The sequence below is a fragment of the Pantherophis guttatus genome, chromosome 3, assembly GCF_059756535.1.
Source record: "Pantherophis guttatus breed Tessera chromosome 3, ASM5975653v1, whole genome shotgun sequence".
In the NCBI taxonomy this organism is placed as follows: domain Eukaryota; kingdom Metazoa; phylum Chordata; class Lepidosauria; order Squamata; family Colubridae; genus Pantherophis; species Pantherophis guttatus.
Genome location: NC_142065.1, coordinates 35334119 through 35358109, shown reverse-complemented (window position 1 = coordinate 35358109; position 23991 = coordinate 35334119). Strand labels below are relative to the sequence as shown.

Genomic DNA, 23991 nt, shown 5'->3' with positions numbered 1-23991 from the left:
GTCTCTTCCGCCACATTTAAGCCTAACTGAGGAGAATCAAGATCAGGGTTTGTCTGTTGAACTGCGTAGCATCGTAGCTCAAACCATCTCACGGTATTGATGCAGCCCTACAACAAAGGGGATTGATGGGCCCATTGTCATCGGGCCCTTCCAGGCCAGGGGCTCTGCATTCTAATTTGCAAACCAATTTTGGCTAAATTAGGGAAGCTCATTCCCCACTCCCTTCAATGCAGCGAGGCTTTGCTGGTGGGGGAGGAAGAAATGGGAGATTACAACTTATCAGAGAACGAAGGTATCTTCCCAGACAAGCCCACGTATACCGGGCTGTTCCAGCCTAATTTATTTAACACCTTATTGTTTAAGACCAAAATGGGGATGACTGGGGGCACGGGGCTGTTAACTGATACTCCCACTGAACCCCAGGATCCCTGCGCCAGCCTTTTTATGGAATAGGTTATGGCATAGGAAGTGATTCCTTTGCCCAAGTTCTTTATGGATGTCATACAATGACAGTGGGATCAGCTGGGATCCATCCCTGCCCCTAGTGGGATGGATAAGAGAATGTACACGGCAGAGCAAGAGCTAGATGAGCTCCTATAGATTCCAATGGTGGATGCCCTGCTGGCCACCCTGGCTTCAGCGGCCATTCTCCCTTCTGACACCACAGAAGGATTAACAATAAAGGACAGGAAAGTAGAGCTGTCTGCCTGTAAAACCCACCAGGCAGCCGCTTGGGCAATTTGATCGGCCACAGCTGCTTCCTTCTTCTCTAGCACATCACTATTATGGCTGCATCAAATGCAGGCCAGAATATCCCCAGAGGATATCAGTAAATTAATAGCAGCAGCTGAGTATTCGGCGGATGCAACTCTCAATGCAGCTAAGTTTGCCTCGAGGGCCCTGGCGTCTAATGTCACCTCCAGACGTCTCTTATGGCTTTGCCAGTGGCAAGCCGACATGAAATCAGAATGGAGATTAGCATCCACTCCATTCAAGGGATACCAGCTCTTTGGGGACGTGTTAGATCCCATCCTAGTTGAAGAGAAAGATAAGAGGAAGGCCCTCCCTCATCTTTATTGGCGAGCGAAGGACTACCTCCTTTTACAGAAGGCAGTCCTTTCTTGGCCCTGAGGTGGGATTTTCTGCCCCAAGCTACCAGAGAGCATACCCCCAAGGTATGGAGTGGTCAAGGACAGATCATCATTCCGAGACAGGGCTATACAATCACAATTCAGGTGGCCCTTTCGGGGAGTCAGTAACGACCCTTACCGCCGCACAAAGTGACTCTCAGTCACAAATCCCCATTGGTAGCCGGTTAAAGATGTTTGCAAGCCAGTGGCATGCCAGTGGATATCACTACTGATGCTTGGGCATTGCAAACAGTGAGGCTCGGGCTCACTCTAGAATTTTGCTCCAATCCACCAAGAAGGTTTATTCAGTGTCCCGTTCCCAGGGATGCCATCAAGAGGGCTCTAGTAGAGTCCGAAATCCAGCACCTGCAGGACATCAAGGCCATCGAGCTGTGCCAGTGGGACAGAGGGGTCTCGGGTTTTATTCGATCCTCTTTCTGGTTCCCAAGAATCCGGGGGGGAGGAGGGACAGAGAGTCATTTTGAATCTGAAGGAACTCAGTGTACACATAAAGTACAAAAGGTTCAAAATGCAATCCCTACATACCATTCTGGGTTGCATCAGATCTTTTGACATCAATAGATCTCAAGGAGGCATATCTCCATGTACCCATCAGACTGTCACACAGTATGTTCCTCAGATTCTCATATGCAGGTCACCATTGGCCATACAAGTGTCAGCTCCAGTGTGCTGTCAGCATGGTGCTGCCATTTGTGGGGGGAGGAATGCACAAATCTCGTTTCAGCCCAGCATCTGCTTCGTTGAGCCTCCCAGAAACTGATAGGATTGACGGGAGGGAATAGCTGGGGGATGACATCATCATGGCAAACCGGAAATAACAAGGGGATTAACTGTTTAGACACTGGTTGCAAATACTCAAGTGGATTAACTGTTTAGATGCTGGTTGTAAATACTCAAGTGAATTAACTGTTTAAATGCTGGTTGTAAATACTCAAGAATTAAACATAAACCAACTTCTGGGTCACATGGGAGGGAGCAGCGCACGTGATTGGTTGAGTGGTGATAACTAATGGATAAATGGTGGTGGGAAGCAGAGGGCAGTAGCCCTAACAAGATTTTCATCTGTGATTGTCAGTGAGTGCCAAGAAGTGATTAAATTAAGATAGCAGCCATCCAGGTTTGTCTCCTTTTATTTCCTTCTGTTTGGAACCTGACAACAAGGCCCTTCCTTTTGGCCTTTCATCGGCCCCACAAACTTTCACTAAATTACTAGATGTTGTAGCACTCATCTGCGGGCAAGGCCCATAAGACTGCAATTTTATCTGGACAACATATTAATCCAGTCGTCGTCCACATTGTAGGTGGAACAGGACCTTCAGATCATGGTCCAAACTCTTCAGGACCACGGGTTAGGGTTAGCGCATATGGCGCTACACCATTTTCAAACTGCATTGTCAGGTCAGCACGTACTTCTGCTGACAGACAATGTAACAAAAGCGCATGTGAACCAACAGGACGGCACCCGTTCCAACGCTCTGATGAGTGAGGAGACAGACTAATGTCTTTGGGCGGAGAAGCACCTGCTTTCATTGCAAGTGGAACACATCTCCGGAGTTTCCAACACTCAAGCGGACTGGTTGAGCAGGACAACCATTGATCAGTCCGAATGGCAACTCCACCCAGACCTATTTCACCAAATAACAGAGAAGTTCGCACTCCCAGCGGTAGATTTATTTGCCAGTCCAATGAACACTCAACTTCCGAGATTTTTCTCCAGGTTGGGACACAAGCAGCCAAGGGCACCAATGCCTTCTGCTGCCCATGGCCTCCTGACCTGTTATATGCCTTCCCTCCAACCCCTCCTCATACCAAGGGTCATCAGAAAGATCTTGGAGGAAGAGGCGGAAGTACTACTGGTCACGGCACGTGTGGTTTGCAGACCTAATGATGCTTTTCATCTCTCGTCCATGGAAGATATCACTTCACAGGATCTCCCTCAGCCAGGGGGCAGTGCAATACCCAGACAGGATAAATGAGGCCACATGGACGTCCTTTTGTTGCTGGTGTGCTTAGGAGAACTTGACTTCCACAGCTGTGACAGTTCCAAGGGTGTTAGACTTATTGCAAGTGGGACTTGATAAGGGTTTATCCACAAACACTCCGCAGGCAGGTGGCAGCCTTGGCCACAATCCTACCAGGCGAGGGAACAGCCCCTCTTTCATGGCAGCCTAGGGTGCATAGTTTTTTGAAAGGGGTTTCCAACCTGTTACCCCCAATCGTCCCTCGATACCCAACTTGGGACCTGCCCATCGTTTTGCAGGTGCTCACATCTCTTCTGTTTGAGCCCTTGGGGTCCGTCAGCATTGACCGACTGTTTACCTTCAAAGTTGCCTTTCTGGTAGTGATCACATCAGCATGCAGAATCTCGGAACTGGCGGCCCTGTCTGTACAACAAGACTTGTGCGTTTTTCATCCAAATAGGGTTGTAGTTTGATTGGATCTGACATTTCTACCTAAAATTAACACCTGGTTTCACAGGGCGCAAGAGATGCTGGCATACCTTAGACATCCACAGAGCTCTTAGCAAGTACTTAAAACATACGGCCACTTTCCGGCGGACGGAGTCTCTGTTCATTTCATTTCAATCCAGGTCTATGGCCAAAAAGGTATCACCATCTACAATTGGACGCTGGCTGAAGGCCTGTATTGCGTTGGCCTATGAACATCAGGCCAGACTCCACCAGGCCGCATCACGGCCACTCGACCAGAAGTGTAGCCACTACAGCAACCTGGGCTACACCGGCCTCGATCCTGGAGATTTGCAGGGCGGCCATCTGGGCTTCCCCTTCACCATTTGTCAGGAATTACAAATTGGACATGTTTGCCTCGGCTGAGGCGGCGTTCAGAAGACTGGTGTTACAGAAGGTTCTGCTGACCAAGGGGACCCTGGACCAATCTGTTTCCTGCCTTACGACGATTTAGCTTGGGTATATCCCATGCTTAGACTCTCCAAGCAGCGCATAGGAGAAGGAACGTTGGACTTAACTGAACGTTTTTTCTATGTGCGCTGCAGGAGAGTCCAATCCCACCCTGGTTCTGGAACGGTCCGGGGTCCAAGAATGGTCGATTTCATCAGTTTGGCTACGTCCTCTCCAGATCCATGTCTTCATTGAAAAAACTGAGGCTCGGCTGGGTGGAAGAAGTGTGGCCAAAGATTTTACAACTCAGTTTCTGGCCAATCAGATGAATTGAATCCCATGCTTGGACTCTCCTGCAGCGCACATAGAAAGAATGTTCAGGTAAGTCCAATGTTCCATCTAGAAGACGTGAGTATACACATCAAAGCTGAGCAAATGAATCAGAGCAACAGGAAAGTTTCTGAATTTTAAAATGCAAGCCAAAATTTATCATAATCGCCAGCAGTGCATAATAACTAAAGCTAAACAAAATAATCAAAACCAACATTGGTTGATGTGTATATGAGCTCTGTGTATGATCTTGTATTTTGTTGATATTTAGCTTCCGTATACATTCAAAAATGTAAACAATTTAACCATCATGAAATTTCTTAATTACTTGGGGGATAGGAGCTCTGTACATTTCCTCCCAGTACATAACAGATTCTGATTGGGGAAAGGGCTCCTCGGGGAAAGCAGAAGCTAACCTTTGTATGACTTTTATATTTAGCCCTTTCTTTTAAGATAATCATCTTTCATCTGAGTTTCCTCCAATGTAGTGAATTTTAACATCCAGATCTGCATTCCAGCTCATCAGTCATAATAGAGGAATTAGGAATTCTGTACATGCTTATTTATTTTTCTGTCTCATTTCCATAGAAGAGCACTAGAGGTGACATATCCTTATGGGTAACAGTGTTTTCATCAGGAATAATAAATTATGGTAATTTGAATACCTTAGCAACTGAAAAGGTATTGAATTTATTTATAAACTGGAGCTGTTTGTCAATATCTTTGACACTGTACAGTAGTGTTATCTTGTATTCAGCAACTTATTTATAATGCATTCCCAATTATATCTGTTCAGCAGTAAGCATTTCTACATTTAATAGGGCTTGTTGCCCAACAAATGTCGTTAGGACATAGTTGTATTTATGTTTGTTTGTTTGTTTTTAAAAAACCACAATTCTGCTTTTACTCTTCTTTAGTGCATAAAGTATTCCTTCTCTTTCTCCAGATGAACCTGTCCCATCAGTGAAAGGAATAAATTGGATTTCTATCACCACAAAAAAACAATATTGTCCTTTGATATTTTAAAAGCTAATAAATACTTTGAAAGGTTATGTCATATTAAACCAGCAAATCTTTTAAGGTGTCACAGGAACTTTGTTATTTATGTTCTAGAAGCTCATCTTTCACGGATAACATTTTTATTAAGTGAACAGTAGAACTTTTGAAAGAGCATTATATTAAAGGACTTCCCAGACTGATCTTCTGTGTTTGAATTTGTGGAATGAATTTTGTTTTATGTTTTGCAGAAGTAATATATACCCCAAAATTGATGATAATGAAAATACAGAAGAAAGAAAAACAGGTTGGTAAATTTCACTTTTTGCAAAAATTGATATGTGTAACATTCCTTGGTATATTATGGTTCAGCAATTAGTTCCATAATTTCTACTTGTATAGGAGAGAAAAAGAAATACAGGTAGTCCTTGAATTATGACTATTCACTTAATGGTGTTTCTAATTACGACGACATATGCTCATACATATAGCCATCACACACCATCCCCAGGGTCACTTGATTGCAGTTTGGGTGCTTAGCATCCAGCTTACATTTTTAGTTGGTTGCATCATCCTGCAGTCCCATGATGACAATTTGAAACATTTTTTTGCTAATTTCTGGCCAAAAAATGTCCATTAGGGAAGTTGCATTCACTTAATGAACATGTGATTTACTTAACGACCACCGTCAAAGTTGTCGTAAAATTAGGTGTGACTTATGATAACAATGACTTCATGATGGAACTTCCAGTCCCATAAGTAAGTTGTACCTGTACCTCTTTATTTGTTTGAATAAAAAAAATCAAAAGTGTGGCTTGATTATGTGATTCTTGCTCTTGGAAACTGTAAGATGTCTAACTGAACCTGAGCTTCTTGTGAATAGAAGTTATATGATTATTTTTCCTAAAATAGAATTTGAGGAGTTTGGAATGTGCCTTTGAGCTTCAGAGGAGCATCAAGTCAACCCATGATTTGCTGCTACTAATCTTCAAAGCTCAATGTAGGACACAGGATGACTGCATTCCTTGTTAAGTAGGATGGAAAGATGTGTACCTTCTTCCCAAATGCATGATGTGGGGATGTTTATTTGTCGATTAGCAGGATACTAGTGAATGCTATGGGAAAATTTTTTCCTTAAATCTCCTTTCTCAGTGATGTTGCTTTTATTCTTTGGCAGCCAACCATTGAGTTGGTTTCCAAGATAAAGGCAGCAGTGGCTGTAAGAAATAGAAGGGAAAGAGGAAGCGAAATGTTCCATAAAGGCCACAGATTAACTCCCTATGTTCTTTCTCTACTTTGTTTAATAAATTGCCAAGCAATCCGAATAATAGCAGAGAAACTGCTTTATGTCATGTAGCAGATTGTAGCAAATGTATTTTGAAGGAGAATCTGTATTGCTGTCCTTTGTGAGTGTTTCCTTTTATGAATTAGAGCAGTTGTACTAAGATTTATGCTTTACCTTGGAAGTCTATTTTTCCTGTAAAATATTGAAACCTTGGATAGAACTGTATTTATATCACCTCCTTTTCTTTGGTAATAATTTCTAGTGAAGTGACTTGGAGCATACATTGATGAGCTGTGAAATACATCTTCTCCAAACTGCATTATTATGGAAGGAGAGAGGAAGCATGTTAAAAATGCTACCACAGATGGGAAATTTACCATGTACAATAGTCAAAATTACTTTCCAACCCTTTGACTTTTCTTGTCCCTTTTTAACTTTGTAAATGTCCTTTGGGTACCTTTTTCATCAGAGGTTTAGGTGAATGGGCCTAGAGATAGAGTTCACCTTGTCATACAAATTTGTAGATTATGAATTTTAATAATTTTTAATTTAGTGCTTTTATTTAATCTGTTTTTACGTATTGAGAGTTAACTTGATAGAACTCGTGGTGGTGGCATATTGGATTATAAAACAACATTGGGCTCTCTGGTTTGATTCTGAAAAATCAAAATAGCTTTGATGCCTTGTTAACTCTTCCTTATATAGATTGGTACTTACAGTGTTTAATACACTTGAGAAGGATATCAAAAAGTGGCAAGTAAATATATTTACTTGTCTGCTATCAATGTCTGTCCTAGCAAGGGCTAGTTTTAAACATTTGTTGTTTTCTTTCATTTCTTTCTCCTTTTTCTAGTAGTGGATGAAAGAAGGGATGGGTTAAAGAAACTTAGGGTAAGAAGTTCCATATTAATAACATATTAACTTAAAAATATTGAATTAGCTCTCTTGGACTACATTATAAATCTCTAAATAAATAAATAAACAAATTCCTTATATGGTTAAGATCTCAAACTTGTTTCCCCAGAAATATAGAAATCGAAGCTGGTGACTATAGACATCTTGACAAATCTACATCTATTTTGGATATTTTATTCTAATTTGCAAACATGACAACCGCATTCAGATTCATGTTGTGTTACTACACTGCCCAATATTTAGATAAGGCAGGAGACATTTCCTGAAAGAGCAGTGGAAGCAAATATAAGACAATAAGGTTGATTTGAATAGCTTATATTAGCATTTGAAGATGCAAACTGCTTTTTAAATCAAGAACAGTTTCTTACTTTAAAACTTAAGTAAATAAAATAAAAAGCAAAGCTCTACCTGCTTTTGGGTTGGTTGTCTTTTTCATATGCATTTTCTTCTTTTTCCAAGTTAGCTATACAAATTGCTGTTGGTGAAAGACATGTAGAAAAAAAGCTGAATGATAGACTCAGCATCCTTTCTCCCTTGATATGTGCAGTGTTAAACCTACAAGTTAAATATCTGTTGGGATTGCATGGTGCTCTGTGGCCTGTGGTAAGCCAGTCATATTTCTTTTATGGATGGTGATTAATTACATTTTAGTGACCTCTTTTGAAGTGCTTTTCAAAACTGCCTAAGGAGCTCTATCTACTTTGCAAATACACAGGCAAATGGTTAAAGAAGTAGGTCACATTTTTGAAGTCTACTTATCTTGACAGTTTGTCTTTAAAGTGCAGTACTCGCATAGTGTTTACACAGTTTCTGGTGGGAAGCACAGGTCTTCAGTCCTATACGGATGCTCTTGAATTCCTGATAACATTCTCTACAAACTATTGTATATATTTTGCATCAGTAATGGCACATAGGTTCTTTGCTTAAACAGAACATTGTTTCAGAATATTCTAAACTGACAATCCCCTTATTAACATGTTAATTTGAAATAATAGCTTGTTCGACAAATATAGTATTATATGAAGACCTGTTCTTATAGCTAAGTTGGAATATTTATAATAGTGCCCATAAGAAAGAGAAAGGAAAAAGGAGAAGGAAAAAAGAAGAAAAAATATGCTAGTTAATCATTAATAACATTAGCTTATCATATTCTGACTGAGTGCTTTGGGCTAGTTAGTCTCTCTCAGCCCCATCCATCTTACAGGGGTGCTGTTGTGGGGGAAGTAGTAGGAGGAAGGAGTATTATGTATGTTCACCACCTTGAATTACCTATAAAGAAATAAAGGCAGAATACAAAAAATCCAATCAATCAATAAATATCCCATAGATAAATTGCATACTGCATTTGAAGAGACATTTAGATGTTATTGGAATCGGAAAGCACTAATAATTTTAGTGGCTTCTAACTACATTAGGTAGTATTAACTACATGGTAAGAAGAATAGTAGTTCGGCATTTATAGTTCTATTCCTGGCATCTTTAATTTTTCTTTCCTGAAGGAAGTCTGAAATACTTTGGAATGTGAGTCAATTTTATAGAATCTGATTGTTAAATCTCTGTAGTGATATAATATAAATGTGAGCAGATCTGCCACAATTTTTTTGTTTGTACAAACAAATTTACAAAAAAATTCACATGCTGCTTGTGTAGAAAAGTATTTTATATAACACAAGAGCCATAGTAGCACAGTGGTTAGAATGCAGTATTGCAGGCTACTTCTGCTGCCTACCAGCTGCCTGCAATTTGACAGTTCAAATCTCACCAGACTCAAGGTTGACTCAGCCTTCCATCCTTCTGAGGTCAGTTAAACGAGGACCCAGATTGTTAGGGGCAATATGCTGACTCTGTAAACAGAGAGGGCTGTAAAAGCACTGTGACATAGTATATAAGTCTAAGTGGTATTGCTATTGCTATATCTAGAACAGAAAATGAACAAGCATAAAAACAGTAAAACAGAGAAAGAACTGCAGTAGTATATAAAACAGAACTTTTAATTTCACGTTTTATTAACTTTTAATCATTTTTATATTCATAAGATCTTAAGGAAAATATTTAAAGGGCTATAATTTTTAGATATGGGCATAACCTTATTATTAAACTTTGATGATGTTCTACTCTGTCATGACTCTAAACAGCAAACAGTATGAGACTGAGCCATACAAAAGCAATTTATGCATGCAATCATGGATTGATTGATTATATGCCATCAAGTTGTTTTCGACTCTTAGTGTCCACATAGATTTTTCTCCATGGTGAATAATTATGTATACTGCTATAGAAATAAGTTTAACTAAATAAAATTTATTTCTCAATAGCATTGTGCTGTTTCAAATTAATTCAGCCATTAATTTGTCTTTTAGATTACTGATGACCATATACAATCATGTAAAATTAACCAAAAATAGCTTTTCCTAAATCAAGGAGAATTAATAATGCAACAGGAACAGAGTAATTGTGACTTGGTAAGAATTATACAAATACATATTCATAGGGTAACCTATAAGCACAGAAGTAACTTTTATTATGAACATGTGCAGTAATACTCTTACTCTGACTTCTAATAGAAATAAGGTGAACAGTCTTGCAATATGTTAGATTGTTGGCTCATTTGCTCCAATAATGCAGCAACTGAATGGAAGTAGCTTTCAAAGTTACAAATAAGAATTCTGATAATGTTGTTTTGTAGGTACACAGGAATATACAGGATACAACAGTATCCTGCTGCATTGGACTCCTAGTCCATTAAATTCAACATTATGTTCTGACAGAGGCCAACCAACAATACAAGGAAGCCCACTAGTCTCCAACAAGTGGCCTTCAGTCACACTGCTATCAAGGCCTATAGCTGTTATTTTCGTAAGAGCACACAAACTCTACAACAATGTCAAGATAGTTCCTCACTGGGGATTATTATTATTATTATGGTTTGTGGCAAAATAAGCAAAATGTTCAGACTAGATTTGGAATTTTTATTCACTTATCGAGATCGAGTCCTTCCCAGGGATAGGCAGATGTTGATATTTGATAGTGTTATAGGTATTATTGCAGGATGTAAGCTGCCTTTTGCAATTGACTGATGGTGAATTTGTCAATGCCAACGGTGTTCATTGGCTCCAGTTGTTTTGGGATTGCACCCAGGATCCTCTTACTATTGGTACTACCTTTGCTTTCTTTTGCCACAGTTGTTCTATTTCTATTTACAGGTCTTTGTTGTTTTGTTTATCTTCTCCATTCTTTCTCTTCAATTCTGCTGTCTCCAGGTACGGCCACATCCTCTATCCAGACTTTTTTTGCCTTTCTTATCAACAGTAATTAAGTCTGGGGTGTTATGTGGCAGGTGTCTTGTCAGTTTGAATTTTGAATTTTTGAAAAGTCCCAGAGCATTTAAGCTTCTTCATTGTTTATAACTTTCTGTATTATATGGTCATACCAGTTCTTGCTTGCAGGCAAATGATACTTCTTGCAGATCTTCCAGTTTTGCTACTTTGTCGTTCTGTTGTTTGTAGTCATTCTGTGCGATCTTGTAGCACAGTGGTTCTCAACCTTCCTAATGCCGCGACCCTTTAATACAGTTCCTCATGTTGTGGTGACCCCCAGCCATAAAATTATTCCTAAGACCATTGAAAATATGTGTTTTCCGATGGTCTTAGGCGACCCCTGTGAAAGGGTCATTCGACCCCCAAAGGGGTCCTGACCCACAGGTTGAGAACCACTGTTGTAGCAGCTAACCAGGTCCACTGTTTCTTCAGCTTCCTCGCAGAGGCGGCACATGCTGTGGTTGCTATCTTCTTAATTCTGGCTTTGTATGCATTTGTTTCTAAGGCTTGGTTTTCTGCAGCCAGAATTAGCCCTTCTGCTTTTCCCCCCCCCAACATTTCCGCTGTTAGACATTGCCAAGCCTTGTTATTATTTGTTTTGCCTGCTATGTTTTTTAATGTACTGGTCATGTAATGCTTTGTCTTCCTATGTCTCTTTTCTCCATTTGGTTTTTCTTGTAGACCAGTTTGGCCTTTCCAGTACTCAATAAGCTTTCCTGGTATACTAGCTTCAGGGCATCTTCTTAACTATTCTTCAGATATTCTTCTAATGCCCTTTTTTCATAAAAAAAGGAAAGTGTGTGTGTGTGTAAGTAAGTGTATATATATGTGTGTAATATGTATGTATATATGTGTGTATATTATCACAATTATATATATATACACACACATATTACACACACACACACACACACACACACACACAGAGTATATGCTTGTCACACACTGCATTCCTTTTAGTATTGTCATGAAAGGGAATAAAATGTGATCTTCCTGTTTGCTGTGTCATTTAATATTGTTAAACTTCTTATTCACAGTGACTGTCATCCTTCTGGATGCCAAGATCTCACCTGGGCCGTAACTTTGACCCAGCAGAAGTTATAGGCAGCATGTACAGAAATGATTTTTTCCATCGTAGTATTCTATAGCAGACTGTTATAGCTATTTTAATGTTTATTGAATTTATCCTTTGTCAAGGATAATTTATCCTTTACCCAGTAACTGGGTGAAAGTTGAGGGGTATACTATAAAAGCAGTTATCATATCTGACCACCCAAAATATTGCTAAACAGGAGGCATGTTGGCTTAGCAGTTAAAGACACTGAGTTTATCAGCTGGAAAGCTGACAGTTCAGATTTTAGATCCGAGTACCTGCCTTGCGGGGGGGGGGGGGGCTCCCTTTACTTACCCCAGCTCCTGCCTATCTAGCAGTCGAAAGCAAACAATTGCAGGTAGATAAATAGAGGGGGAGGTAACAGCATTCTGTGCACCTTGATATATAGTCATGCTGGCCATACGATCATGAAAATGTCTTTGGATAATTCTGGCTCCCTTGGCTATGAAACAGAGATGAGCTCTGCCCTCTATACAGGTAATCCTTGATTTACAACAGTTCTGAAAAAAGTTACAACAGCACTGAAAAAAGTGACATGAGTGTTTTTCACATTTATGACTGTTGCAGCATCCTCATGGTCACATGATTTACATTTGGATACTTGAAAACTGACTTACATTTATGACGATTGCAGTGTCCCGGAGTTATGTAATTCTATTTTGCAACCTTAAAAGTCAATAGGGAAACTAGTTTCACTTAATTTCTAATTTAAGAACTGCAGTGATTCACTTAACCAGGGTGGTGGGAAAAGTAGTAAAATGGGGCAAAACTCACTTAACAAATTGGAAATGACTTGAGAGGTGATATAGGACTTTAATATGACTAAATACATTCAAGAACAGCATTACTTATTTTTGACTTAGCCCTGATTTTGAAATTCATTTTCGTGATTTTCTGGGATATTATTTGCATAACTATTTTTTAAAATTAAATTGCAATTAAAGGGTTTACATACCACACTAAGCCATAAACCATGACTTACAAATCATTGTGGGTGGGCTCACCTGAACCTTAAAGTCAGAAGCAAACCAGTCTTCTCACAGTTTAGCACAGCAAAAAAGTGTGAAAAGTGTGTGTTTTTCTATGGATAGTCCTCACTTGGTGAGCAGAATTGGGACCAGCAACTGCATTGTTAAGCATCACGGTTGCCACATAGAAAATCATCTGACTGTAACAAGCTTACAACATCACTTTCTGTCTGGCTGTTAAATGAATCACTTAACATGTATAATTTTACTTCTGCATTCTCCATTAACTGCTTTTTGGGAGCTGATTGTAAAGCACACAGTGATCTCATGCAGCAGGATGCTATGCTGCTCATAAATGCAAGGATTGGTCACAAAGTTGATTTTTTTTTACAACATTGTAACTGAATGATTGCTAAATGAATGGTTGCTAAATAGGGGAGTAAGTGAGGATATGGAATATCAGAGTTGGAAGGGACCTTGGAGGTCTTCTAGACCAATTCCCTGCTCAAGCAGGAGACTATGAAATTCTGGAAAAATGGCTGTTCAATCTCTTCTTAAAAACGTTCAGCGATGGAGAACCCACAACTTCTAGAGGCAAGCCATTCTACTGGTTAATTGTCCTCACTGTCAGGAAACTTCTCCTTAGTTCTAGGTTGGATCTCTCCTTGCTAAGTTTCCACCCGTTATTTTTTGTCCTGCCCACAGGTACTTGTCCTAAACCCATCTTGAGGGAACTTCTCTCTAACCCAGATTATCAGAATAATCTTGATTTCAATGAAATTTTTCTTCACATTTTGTTTAAAATTAAATTCTTTAGTTGAAAGCCAACATTTTCCAGCACTTATATAAACAAAGGAGTAGATTACATTCTCCGCAGAATGTGTGTCAAAACTGATACATTCAGTTTCCAAATAAAAGCAAAGGTGCTAACTACAAAACTGATAACCACATATGCTGAAAGAGACACAGAAATCTGCTAAATACAATATGATGTCTTCACAAAACAAATATATTGCTTTAAAGTGGCTCTTAATTTAACTACACTGAGATAATACTTTATCTTCTTTTTCTTATGCAAGATTACAACCACCAAGACTGACCACTTTGACTAGATTGTTAAAGGTTTTATGGATTCAGGTCATACAGTTCCTTAACACAGCTTACGAAAGCAATACAGCAATTGGGAAAAGATTTCAATGATCACAAGTATGAATAAATGATGAAATTTTCCTGAAATGTAGTATTAAAGGTTAAAATGTAAGGTACTGCATTTTAAGGTATTGATAGCGGTTGAGCCATGTCTTTTACCAAATACACCAAAATTATGTTTTAGGATTTTTCTTAATACTTCTTACACTTCTTACACTTATTACTAATGGATTTTTGAAGTTCTTGCTAATATCAAAGCAGGGGGAAGGATGGAAATAGGTTAACAACAGATTTGCACAAATAGTCCTTGTTTAGCATTGTCTATTTAGTGACTGTTTGCAGTCACGACAATGATGAAAAAGTAATTATATGAGAAATCATCGCATTTACGACCTTTGCAAGTCTATAAAGCAAAGGAAAGTTGAAGTAAAATTATAAGCCCAGTTGCAATTTCACCTGGTGACTACTTCGCTTAACTGCCAGTTCCAATTGTGGTTGCTAAACAAGGACTTTGTTTATGGGCATAACTTGTAGTCGTTCATTAAATTCTAGATGTTATTTCTCTATCATTGTAAATGGACAAGAAGCTACATCATATATAATATGATATTATGTGATCCAGTGTTTAATTAGAATCCTGAATTGGGCAGTTCATAAACTTTTTAATATGCAAGTAACCCCGATTCTTTTTCAGGAGAATCTGGCAAACATGTTTGTTAGTTACTGCTGTGAAGCAGTTAAAGCTGATGAGAAATGGATCTTATTCTCATACATCCTCATTTCACACAAATTTTAGGATTAGAAAAAGTAGTGAGCTAAGTAGTCTGACATTGGGACGTATATTCCGGAGTTAAGATAGAGTACTGACTGAAGCGTTCCATTGCCATATTTCAAAATCATATTTGTGAAACAGAAAAATAATATATTTCCTTTACTTCATTATATGCTCCCTTAAAGAATGTCTCTTCGTAAACTGCTAAATAATTCTATTTAAAATGATATTTCTTTCTCTCCTTTTTTAAAATATACATATAGCTGCCAAATTTTAAAGTATTGACTCATTCCCCAATGTCTGATGCCTCCATCACCTTTGAATGCAAGCCACAGTCTCCTTTTGATGGAAGTCCAGATCAGGAAGATTTGAGTGACTTGGTGACAATCTCTGACTTGGCCAGTGTGAGCCTGGCCCATAAGGACCATCAAAATGTGCTGTCTGTGGAGGTACCCAGTGAGATTGTGCAGAATATGATAACCTGCCATAACGGGATGCAGGACGATGGGGTTGGGGGTACTGGGGTAAAAAAGAAACGAAAGAAAAAAGAGCTGGGGCAGCAAGAGCTGGGCAATGAGAGAGAAGTAAAACCAAAGAGGAAAAGAGAACCTAAGGAACCAAAAGATCCCCAAAAGCCCAAGGAGCCCAAAAAGCCCAAGGAGCCCAAGCAGGAAGGGGCCAAGAAACCCAGGAAGCCTCGGGAGCCTAAAGCCCCAAAGGAGTCCAAAGAGAAGAAGAACATCTTAGAGACTTCTTCCAAAGCCAAGCCCAAGAAATCCAGGTTGGTATGGTTCTGCATGCTTTTATGTGTCAAATTGCTCATTTGATCTGCTTATCTGGCAGTAGTTTTCTATTAGTGGACTTTGAACGTGGTGAGTCTTTACTGCTACAGCTGAGTTTATCCTAGAAGAACATTAATGCAACATCCTTGAATTAAGCTTGTTGAAATTATATTGGTGCATTTTTCTTTTCCTTTGGGAGAGTTTCCAGAATTCCAGTGCTTGGGGAAATTCTTCCAGAGGATAATTGAATAGAGAAACTCTTCCATTGTACATACATATGCACATATAAATGGGAACCTTTTGAAATACAGTAGATATGAGTTATAATGCAAAGTTACAAAGTTATTTCATGCATTTTCATATTATATTGCTATACTGCTAGAATATATATTAGCAGTGCATGTTGCAGGATCTGAATATTAGAAACATTTGAGAACTGTTCACAAAATTCATAGATGCTACTACAATTACATTAATTGTTGTTAATTTTGAATCAAATTACTGCCCTTTTGATATAGCTGTTAAAGCTCCTTTTATGTTTTTCTCCCTGTGAGGGGGATTAAATGGAATTTTAATAGAATTATGGTACTTGTTTTCAACTTCATTTCCTCTAAGTTGCTCATTTAGTTAGTCACGGTGCTATGGAAATTGCTTGTGATGATGGCTTGTTGATTGTCAGTTGGGAAAAAAATCTGATTGGTTCTGCCCATAGATGTCCATGGGAGGCAAGGGGTATAATCATGTGTGTGGTGATGTTAGCATGCAAATGCCATGATTTAATTGTACAAGATTGCAACACTCCCAGTACATAAAAATACACATGCATGATGATATCATTGCATGTGTGTGATCATTTTTGCATCATCATGGATATCTGTGGTTGTGCCTTAAATTGTAAGATTGTCCATGCATAGTATCTTCTACTAGAGAATAGATCCTAAACTCTGTACATATGAAAGTGATCTAATTCTATTTTGGTTGACTTGGCAATAATATCTTGTGTTGAATGCTATGTACAAGGGTTTGAACAGAATAAATAAATACAATTGTATTTGTGATCAGTAACTTGCTAAAGCTTGCTTTTCTGTGAGATTCTTTTGCATAATGACCTGAAAGTCTAAGTGGGACACAAAAGGTAGTCTATTTGTCCAACATTATCAAATTTGGTAAAAATTGAATAAGATAGATTGTTGTCCTATAGTTACTTGATGACAGAATCAGAGATAAAACCCAGTTTCCCAATGTAGATGTGATGCAGTTTCTTTTAGAATGAGTGCCTCACAAACTTCCAAAATGATATGCACCTCCTTTATCTTTTTAGTGGTATTAAGCCATGATAGAGAAAAGTTTATGCTTTTATATTACATTTCTGGATATGTAAACTAATTATTTATTTATGAAAGACTTGCTGATTTTGAGAGAAATTCATATAACTCATAGTTGTCTCTAACCTTTGCTGCTTGGCTTCCCTTTTACTGACTGTAGGTATTCAGAGAGCTGTTAACTTGTTGCATTTATGTTATTTGTATGATTAAAATTAAAATATAATGCTGGATTTGACAAGGTTTACTAATTTGTGCTGTGTAAAATTTTAAGCCTCATAAGCATGTATACAGGGATTTCTTGTAACAATATTAGGGTGTATCACTTAAGTGAAAAAATGTTATCTATTGTTCTGCAGTAGCCAGAAGCTGATAATAGTTACTTCTATAGCAGTGCCCCCCCCCCAACCTTTTGGGCACCAGGGACCGGTTCCATGAAGAAAGGTTTTTTTGTGGACCAGAGGGGACGTGGTTTCATGTGCTGCCTGCCTCCTGCAGGTGGCTTCGCTTGTTTGCATGTTCCAGTTGCTGGCATGCCGTGGCCCGTTGCTGGTCCATGAACGGGGGGTGGGGGACCCCTGTTCTATGGAAATTCAGCATGTATTATATAAAAGAAAAATCATGCTATTGTGGGAGTGAAATTGAAAGAGATATGAAAGCACACAGTGTAGGTTTAAGTATGAAACTAAACCATAGCAACTATGTAATATTCCTGAAATCAAAGAGTTGTCACGAGTCTCATCTTGAACGACGTTCAGCCCAACTCAGTTGGAGAAGCCAGCTAGATCAGTTGGGCCAGGAAATATTAAGCTGTCCTTAGCAGGCTCTACATACATCCCTGTGCTGAACCAATTGATACTGGCATCAATTTGGAGAAATTTAACTGAGCACCAATTCAGACCAACCTTCAGAAAACCTGACAAGGACAGTATTTTCAAATCTTGGGGAAGGGGCAGAACTGAGAAAAAGTAAATGGTTCTGGAAGAGGCAAAATATTGGAAATTGTTTGTATCTTTATTACAGCATTTTCTTCACAGAACTCTCCAGGTTGCTGCATCAGTGGCCTTTTCTTGCTGTGAGGCCCTCTGGCCTTCTTACTAAGATCAGACCTGCACATTATAAATATCATCTGAAGTCTATGGAAAACAAAGTGAATTTAGTTAATCTTGAAGAAGCTCTGTGGAAGAAATATGCTCAGCCACATATATTTTTAATGGTTTCTCTTCTAACCATATGAAAAGATACTAAGAATGTTTTAAAAAATCTTATTGTATTACCCAATTAAATGCTTGTCAATGAGCCTTAAGAATGCTGCAAACCGTGTTCCTGATGTCTGTGGGCAACTTGTTGGTGACAAACTGATCACTGTTGCTGTTTCAGGATTGGGGAACCTGGATTCATGTCCACTGATTCCTTCACAAAAAAGTTCAAAAGTACATAGTTGAGGAATGTTGCTTCCAAAATGTCAGAATAAAGTATATGCAAATAGAGCCATAGCTGCAAACTCTATAAGCATCTGGTAATTGTGGCATAATCTCCTCTAAATCATTTCTAATCATAGTGAGCTTCAACATCTATCAATGGAATGGTTGCTAATTGTAACTACAGAACCAATGTCTGGGGACTTATTACAAAATTGAAAGCACCAGCAGCACGGCACTTCCACAGCTTCTAATGCAATTAGAAGCATGACATCTGCTCACACCTGCCCTAGAAAGTTACATTATGAGAGTTATTCTTTACATATTTGCAGCAAATAGCAATGTTCTATAAAACTGCAGTATAAAGATCTGATGTAAAAATAATATCAAAACAGATAAATTGCTTTTTATGAAACAAGATGCAAAAGTATACCTCAGGTTAAAAATGCAGGATACGAAAGTTCAATTTTCTGCAGTACTTGTGAGTATTTTATTGTTGATTTCTTCATCAGTCGGTGCTGACTCTTCTGTTTCTTGTTTGATATAAATGCTGGTATTGGATACCTGAAACCAAACAAATGTAAATATGCCTACTACGTAGCTGTGATTTGCAGATATTGATGCACTAGCACAATCATCATTATTAAGCAAAGGATATTAGACTTTTATTTTCTTCTATTTAATATGAAAGTGAACTATATTTTAGGTGATGTTGAAGATGACACACATTCAAAACTAGACATTCATCTGAGAAGCACTGTAGAAAACTGAATTGACATGATTATGTACTCAAGTTGTATGTACAGAAGATCCCTAAAGATATTTCTTTAATTAAAGTTTTATGAATGAAATACTGTCAATGAACTGTCATCCAGAAGTTTATGTACTTGCAGTTGATCTCTGATCAGGAGGAGATGAAAGTTTCGCCAGTTGAAGATAATATTAAGCTTGCAAGAGAAATTGATTTGACTAACATAAAGACTGAGTATCAAGAAGGGAATATTGTCACATACAAGACGGTTACTGGAAAACTGATTGTTCAAGCCATAGAGGATGAAAGGATGAAATGCCTAATGGTTGAGGCACTTGGTATAAATTCACATTGAACACTGTGAATGTTCTCTGGAATGGAACATAGTCTTGGATGGTGAGATAAAATATTGAACCAAAGATGCTTTTTCAAAAGGCAACTGGACTTTGTTTTTTTGCTTGAAGAACTGAAGAAGGTTCTTGGATGAGAATTGAAACGTCTTCAAGCAAAAAACAAACAAACCAAAATCTAATTGCCTTTCGAAAAATCACCTTTGGGACAACCATAGTTGAGAATCTCCATAGACATAAAATATTGAACCTTTTTTACAATTAGGAAGGATTCTTGCATTTCTGTTTTCTGAAGATTTAAATTACACATTATGCTTCCAATCTGTAATTTTTTTTGCATATATGCAGAGCTTATTTGTAAATGTGTAAGTATATACCCCAGAGAATCAGTATGGACTCGGGCTTCTCACAGCAGTTAATATGTGGCTGCTGTAGTATATGAAGCCCCTACAAGGTTTTCATTTTTAACTTGCTAAATCTACATCCATGTAAATTATAACTAAATCAGTCAGTTTTCATACCACTGATGAGTTTTTAGCTTCCACAACTCTGGGCCTGACTTTCTGAGAAAAACAACAAGGGGCTCATTCAGTATGGCTACAAAATAGCAGACTGTTGGCAGCAGTTTACAAGTAACCTCTTCCCAGACCATCATCCATTGTATTCAGAATGTGCGAAAACTAATACTTTTCCCATTTTTTTCCCCAAGGAACATCAAATATAACAACAAATAGATATAGAGCAACCATGATTCTTTTGTAGAAATGGTGCACGTCAGTGATAAAAAAACAAATTGCAATTTACAGGTGATATGCACAATATCAGTGATAAATATTGGGTATGGAATATTTAGATTATTTCAATTAGATTTATTCTAGCTACCTTTTTTACAATATGCACAACTGCTAGACATTTTTTTCAGAAACAAAATAGAAAAGAACTCCATAGTTAAACGTCCTTGTTCCCTCCCCACTGGATTTTTTTTTTTTTTTTGCATCTTGAACGAAATATTGTAACTAACTTTTAATTCCATTTATGAAGATGGATAATGGAATTTCACTGTTAACATCAGATACTTTGTAATCCAATTAGCATAGCTCTTGCTCAATCCTAATTCTCTTTGAAAAACAGCCAAGTGAGTTAAATCACTTGTCTATTATATTCATAATTTCCCAGTCACCTTTCCCCAAACCCTCTTTGTTTCTTTAAACTATCCCATTTTTTATTACACAGTTAACTTTACAGCATGTCATCTTTTCTGAGTAATTTACTTCTACATGGAATTTAAGAAGATTCATGAATTTGGCCGCTGCTACTGTAGCTTCTGTACCCTCATTTTGTTTTTAAATAGTTGGGTAAAAACAAAAATATCTTCCCTAATATTAGTTTAGAAGAAAATGTTTATTTTCACGTGTAGTTATTTGTTGAATTTACTTATTTTCTATTCATACTTATTTGTTACATTTATATTCTGCCTTTCTTTTTTTCTTTTTTTTTAAATTTTAAAGTTTTTTTATTTTAAACACATTAAAAACACATTAAAAATCAAACATATACATATAACAAAAAGTAACACAAAAAAGAAAAACATCACTTTTCTTTCAGCTATACACATTTCAACTTATTAAATAGATTAACTACAAAATTTATTTGGCAAGGAAAGAAGCCTAGAATTAGGTTAAAAGTATTACAAGATACCAGAGAGAGAGGAGGAGCCGCCCTCCCAGACTGGGAGACCTACTATCAAGCAGCAGGATTAGTTTGGATAAAGGAGTGGATGGAATTGGAAAATAGAAGGCTGCTAACATTAGAAGGACATGAACTAACTGTAGGGTGGCAATCGTATTTGTGGGGAGGAAAACAAAATATATATTCTGCCTTTCATTCGGAAACTCAGGGATGAGCAAGTATGGGGTATGTGTCATAATTAAATAATATGAGGATGTAGGCAAAGCTTCCTCTAGAAATGGTCACACAAGAAAGCAAAATGGTATGATACTATATATGTGAAATATCGATGAGTTTGGTTTATGCATTAGATAGGATTTTTTAAATGGCTTGTTTAATAAGCCATAGTGTTTTAGTTACACATATTGCTAAATCGTAATAGAAAGGCTTTTACTTGATGCTAAGCCAAAAAACAAACAGCTATATTATGGCATAATATAGTCCTTGGTATTCTCTGAGCTTGGTTGTTTATTTGATGATATTTCATTACCCAGCTAGGTAACATCATCAGTACTAGAATGAAATGAGGTTTGCTTTTTATTAGGATTATAGGAAGCTAAATAAAACATTGACTTGATTTCACTTTGGCTAAAAGATGAATTCAGCTATGGCATTGCCATAGTAGCTGCCAATCTAGAACTTCACACTGGTGTGTTCACAGCTATACTTGTCTGCATGTGATACTGAAATCTGCATTAGATTTCATAACTTAAATGGCTAGAATTACTTAACCATATAAACATCCATTTATATAATCACTTCCAATATTTTCTTATATGACTTTCTCATTTTTATGTTGTAGATGAAAGTTACTTTCTTTGTATTTTGACTTTTTTGTTCTTTTTTATTTTATATAAAAAGGGGGTTATATGCTCTTGTAAGAGAACATTCCTATTTTATTATTGTAACATTCTTTTGTTATTTATGATAAGATTATAACTAAATTATGTTTTGGTAAAGAGATGGAGAACTAGACATATCTGAAAGAGTAGATCGTATAATGGTGAAGATTGGCAGCCAGACGCTGGATCTTGGACTTTGTAGATTAGAACAAGAAAAAACTAAAAATTACAATTAATGGGAAAGAACACTTAATTTCAGCTTGCTAATACAGAATGTAGCAAAATATTTTAACATATGGACATTTTGAAAGATATTTGGGAACAGTGGATCAAAAGTTAATTTTAAGAATGTTTGCTATAATAGATAGTGTGTAAATGATATTATGGAAGAGGAACAAGTTTTACTATACAAGACATAAATTATTATAAAGACTGAATATAATATAATATAAAATGTAAAAATATATTTCATAAAAATGACAGGTTGCAAGAATGATCTTTACAAAAGATGATATACTGGATTTACAAATGAAACCAGTTGGTGTTGTAATACAGGTAGTCTTTGACTTACCATCACTTTTTAAGCAACTGTTTAAAGTTATGGTGGTGCTGAAAAAAGTGATTTTCAATCGGTTCTTGCACTTAAATTGTTGCAGTGTCCTCATCGTCACGTGATCAAAATTTGGGTGCTGGACAACTGGTATGTATTTTCAACTGTTGCAGTGTCCCAGGCTCATATAATCACAGTTTGTGATTTTGCCAGGCAGCTTCCGACAAAGTCAATGGAAAGAGTTGGCTAGGATTCACTTAAAGACCACACGATTCATTTAATAACTGTGGTAATTCACTTAAGGATAGTGGCAAAAAGGTTGTAAAATCAGGTATGATTCAATTAACAGCTGCATCATTTAGCAGTGGAATTTCTGGTCCAATTGTCAGTAAAAGTCAAGAACTACCTATAATTAAAAGGGATATATTAAACAACAGATCAGTAGAGTGACTTTCCTACAGTATATTAGATTTACAAAGGTGACCTATTAAAATTTGGTAGGCTTGCGTGAGAAGAAACAAAAAAAGGGAAAAGGAGCCCTGGTAGTGCAGCAGACTAAAGCACTGTTATTAACATCAGCTGCCTGCAATTACTGCAAGTTCAAATCTCACCAGGCTCAAGGTTGACTCAGCCTTCCATCCTTTCTAAGGTAGGTAAAATGAGGACCCAGATTGTGGGGGCAGTAAACTGACTTTGTATAAATATACAAAAGTATGAAGGCTATTGCTTAACGCATTGTAAGCCGCCCTGAGTCTTCAGAGAAGGGCGGCATATAAATCAAATAAAAAAAAATCAAGTTCTAGGACATTCAGGACAATAAATTTGAAGATTTTTAAAAGGGTAGAAATATAAAGTTGATTTACTTGGTCAAGGTTAAAGTATATGTGTTGCTATCTCCAATATCCTTTAATGGATTTTGCTGACCAAGACTGAATAAAGAGATTTTAAAGTTTTGTTTATAGGTAAGAGATTATATATGAAAAGAAGAGAACATTTTTTGTATTTTAGGAGAAGGTGATTAGTTACTTAAATTGTTTATACTTGTTCTGATGGAAGGAGAATTTAGTTCTTTATTTCTTTTCTTTTTCTTTATTATACAGTATTCTTATTTTTTCTTCTATTTTTTTTCCCATTCTTTCCCCCCCCCCACTTTCTATTTTTTTCTTTCGCTGTTTCATTTGGTTTGTGTTACCTTTTAGCTTTTTAATTGCAACATTTAATAAAAATATTGGAAAAATATGACTAAATACTTATTTGAAAGATAAAGCTGCAATTCTTTAGTATTTCACATCTTAAATATACTACTATAGTTGCTGTTATCTATTAGTCTTATTATTATATACAGATAATATTACTATACAGAAAGGGATGATTTGCATCAGAAATATAT

At 37.4% G+C, this 23991-nt stretch overlaps 1 protein-coding gene across 7 annotated transcripts in view; it reads left to right on the top strand.

Annotated features, from left to right (window-relative positions):
* CHD6 (chromodomain helicase DNA binding protein 6) overlaps positions 1 to 23991 on the top strand; it is a 156125-nt gene that overhangs the window by 65039 nt on the left and 67095 nt on the right. For 6 of the 7 annotated variants that reach the window (XM_060689691.2, XM_087889274.1, XM_034414085.3 and 3 more), the window contains 2 exons: positions 5587 to 5642; positions 15119 to 15636. In XM_060689691.2, the coding sequence (XP_060545674.2) occupies positions 5610 to 5642; positions 15119 to 15636 (551 nt within the window). In that variant the 5' untranslated portion in view covers positions 5587 to 5609. Of the gene's footprint in view, positions 1 to 4941; positions 5021 to 5586; positions 5643 to 15118; positions 15637 to 23991 lie in introns of those variants that run through there. The other variant, XM_034414088.3, reaches the window with a different exon arrangement.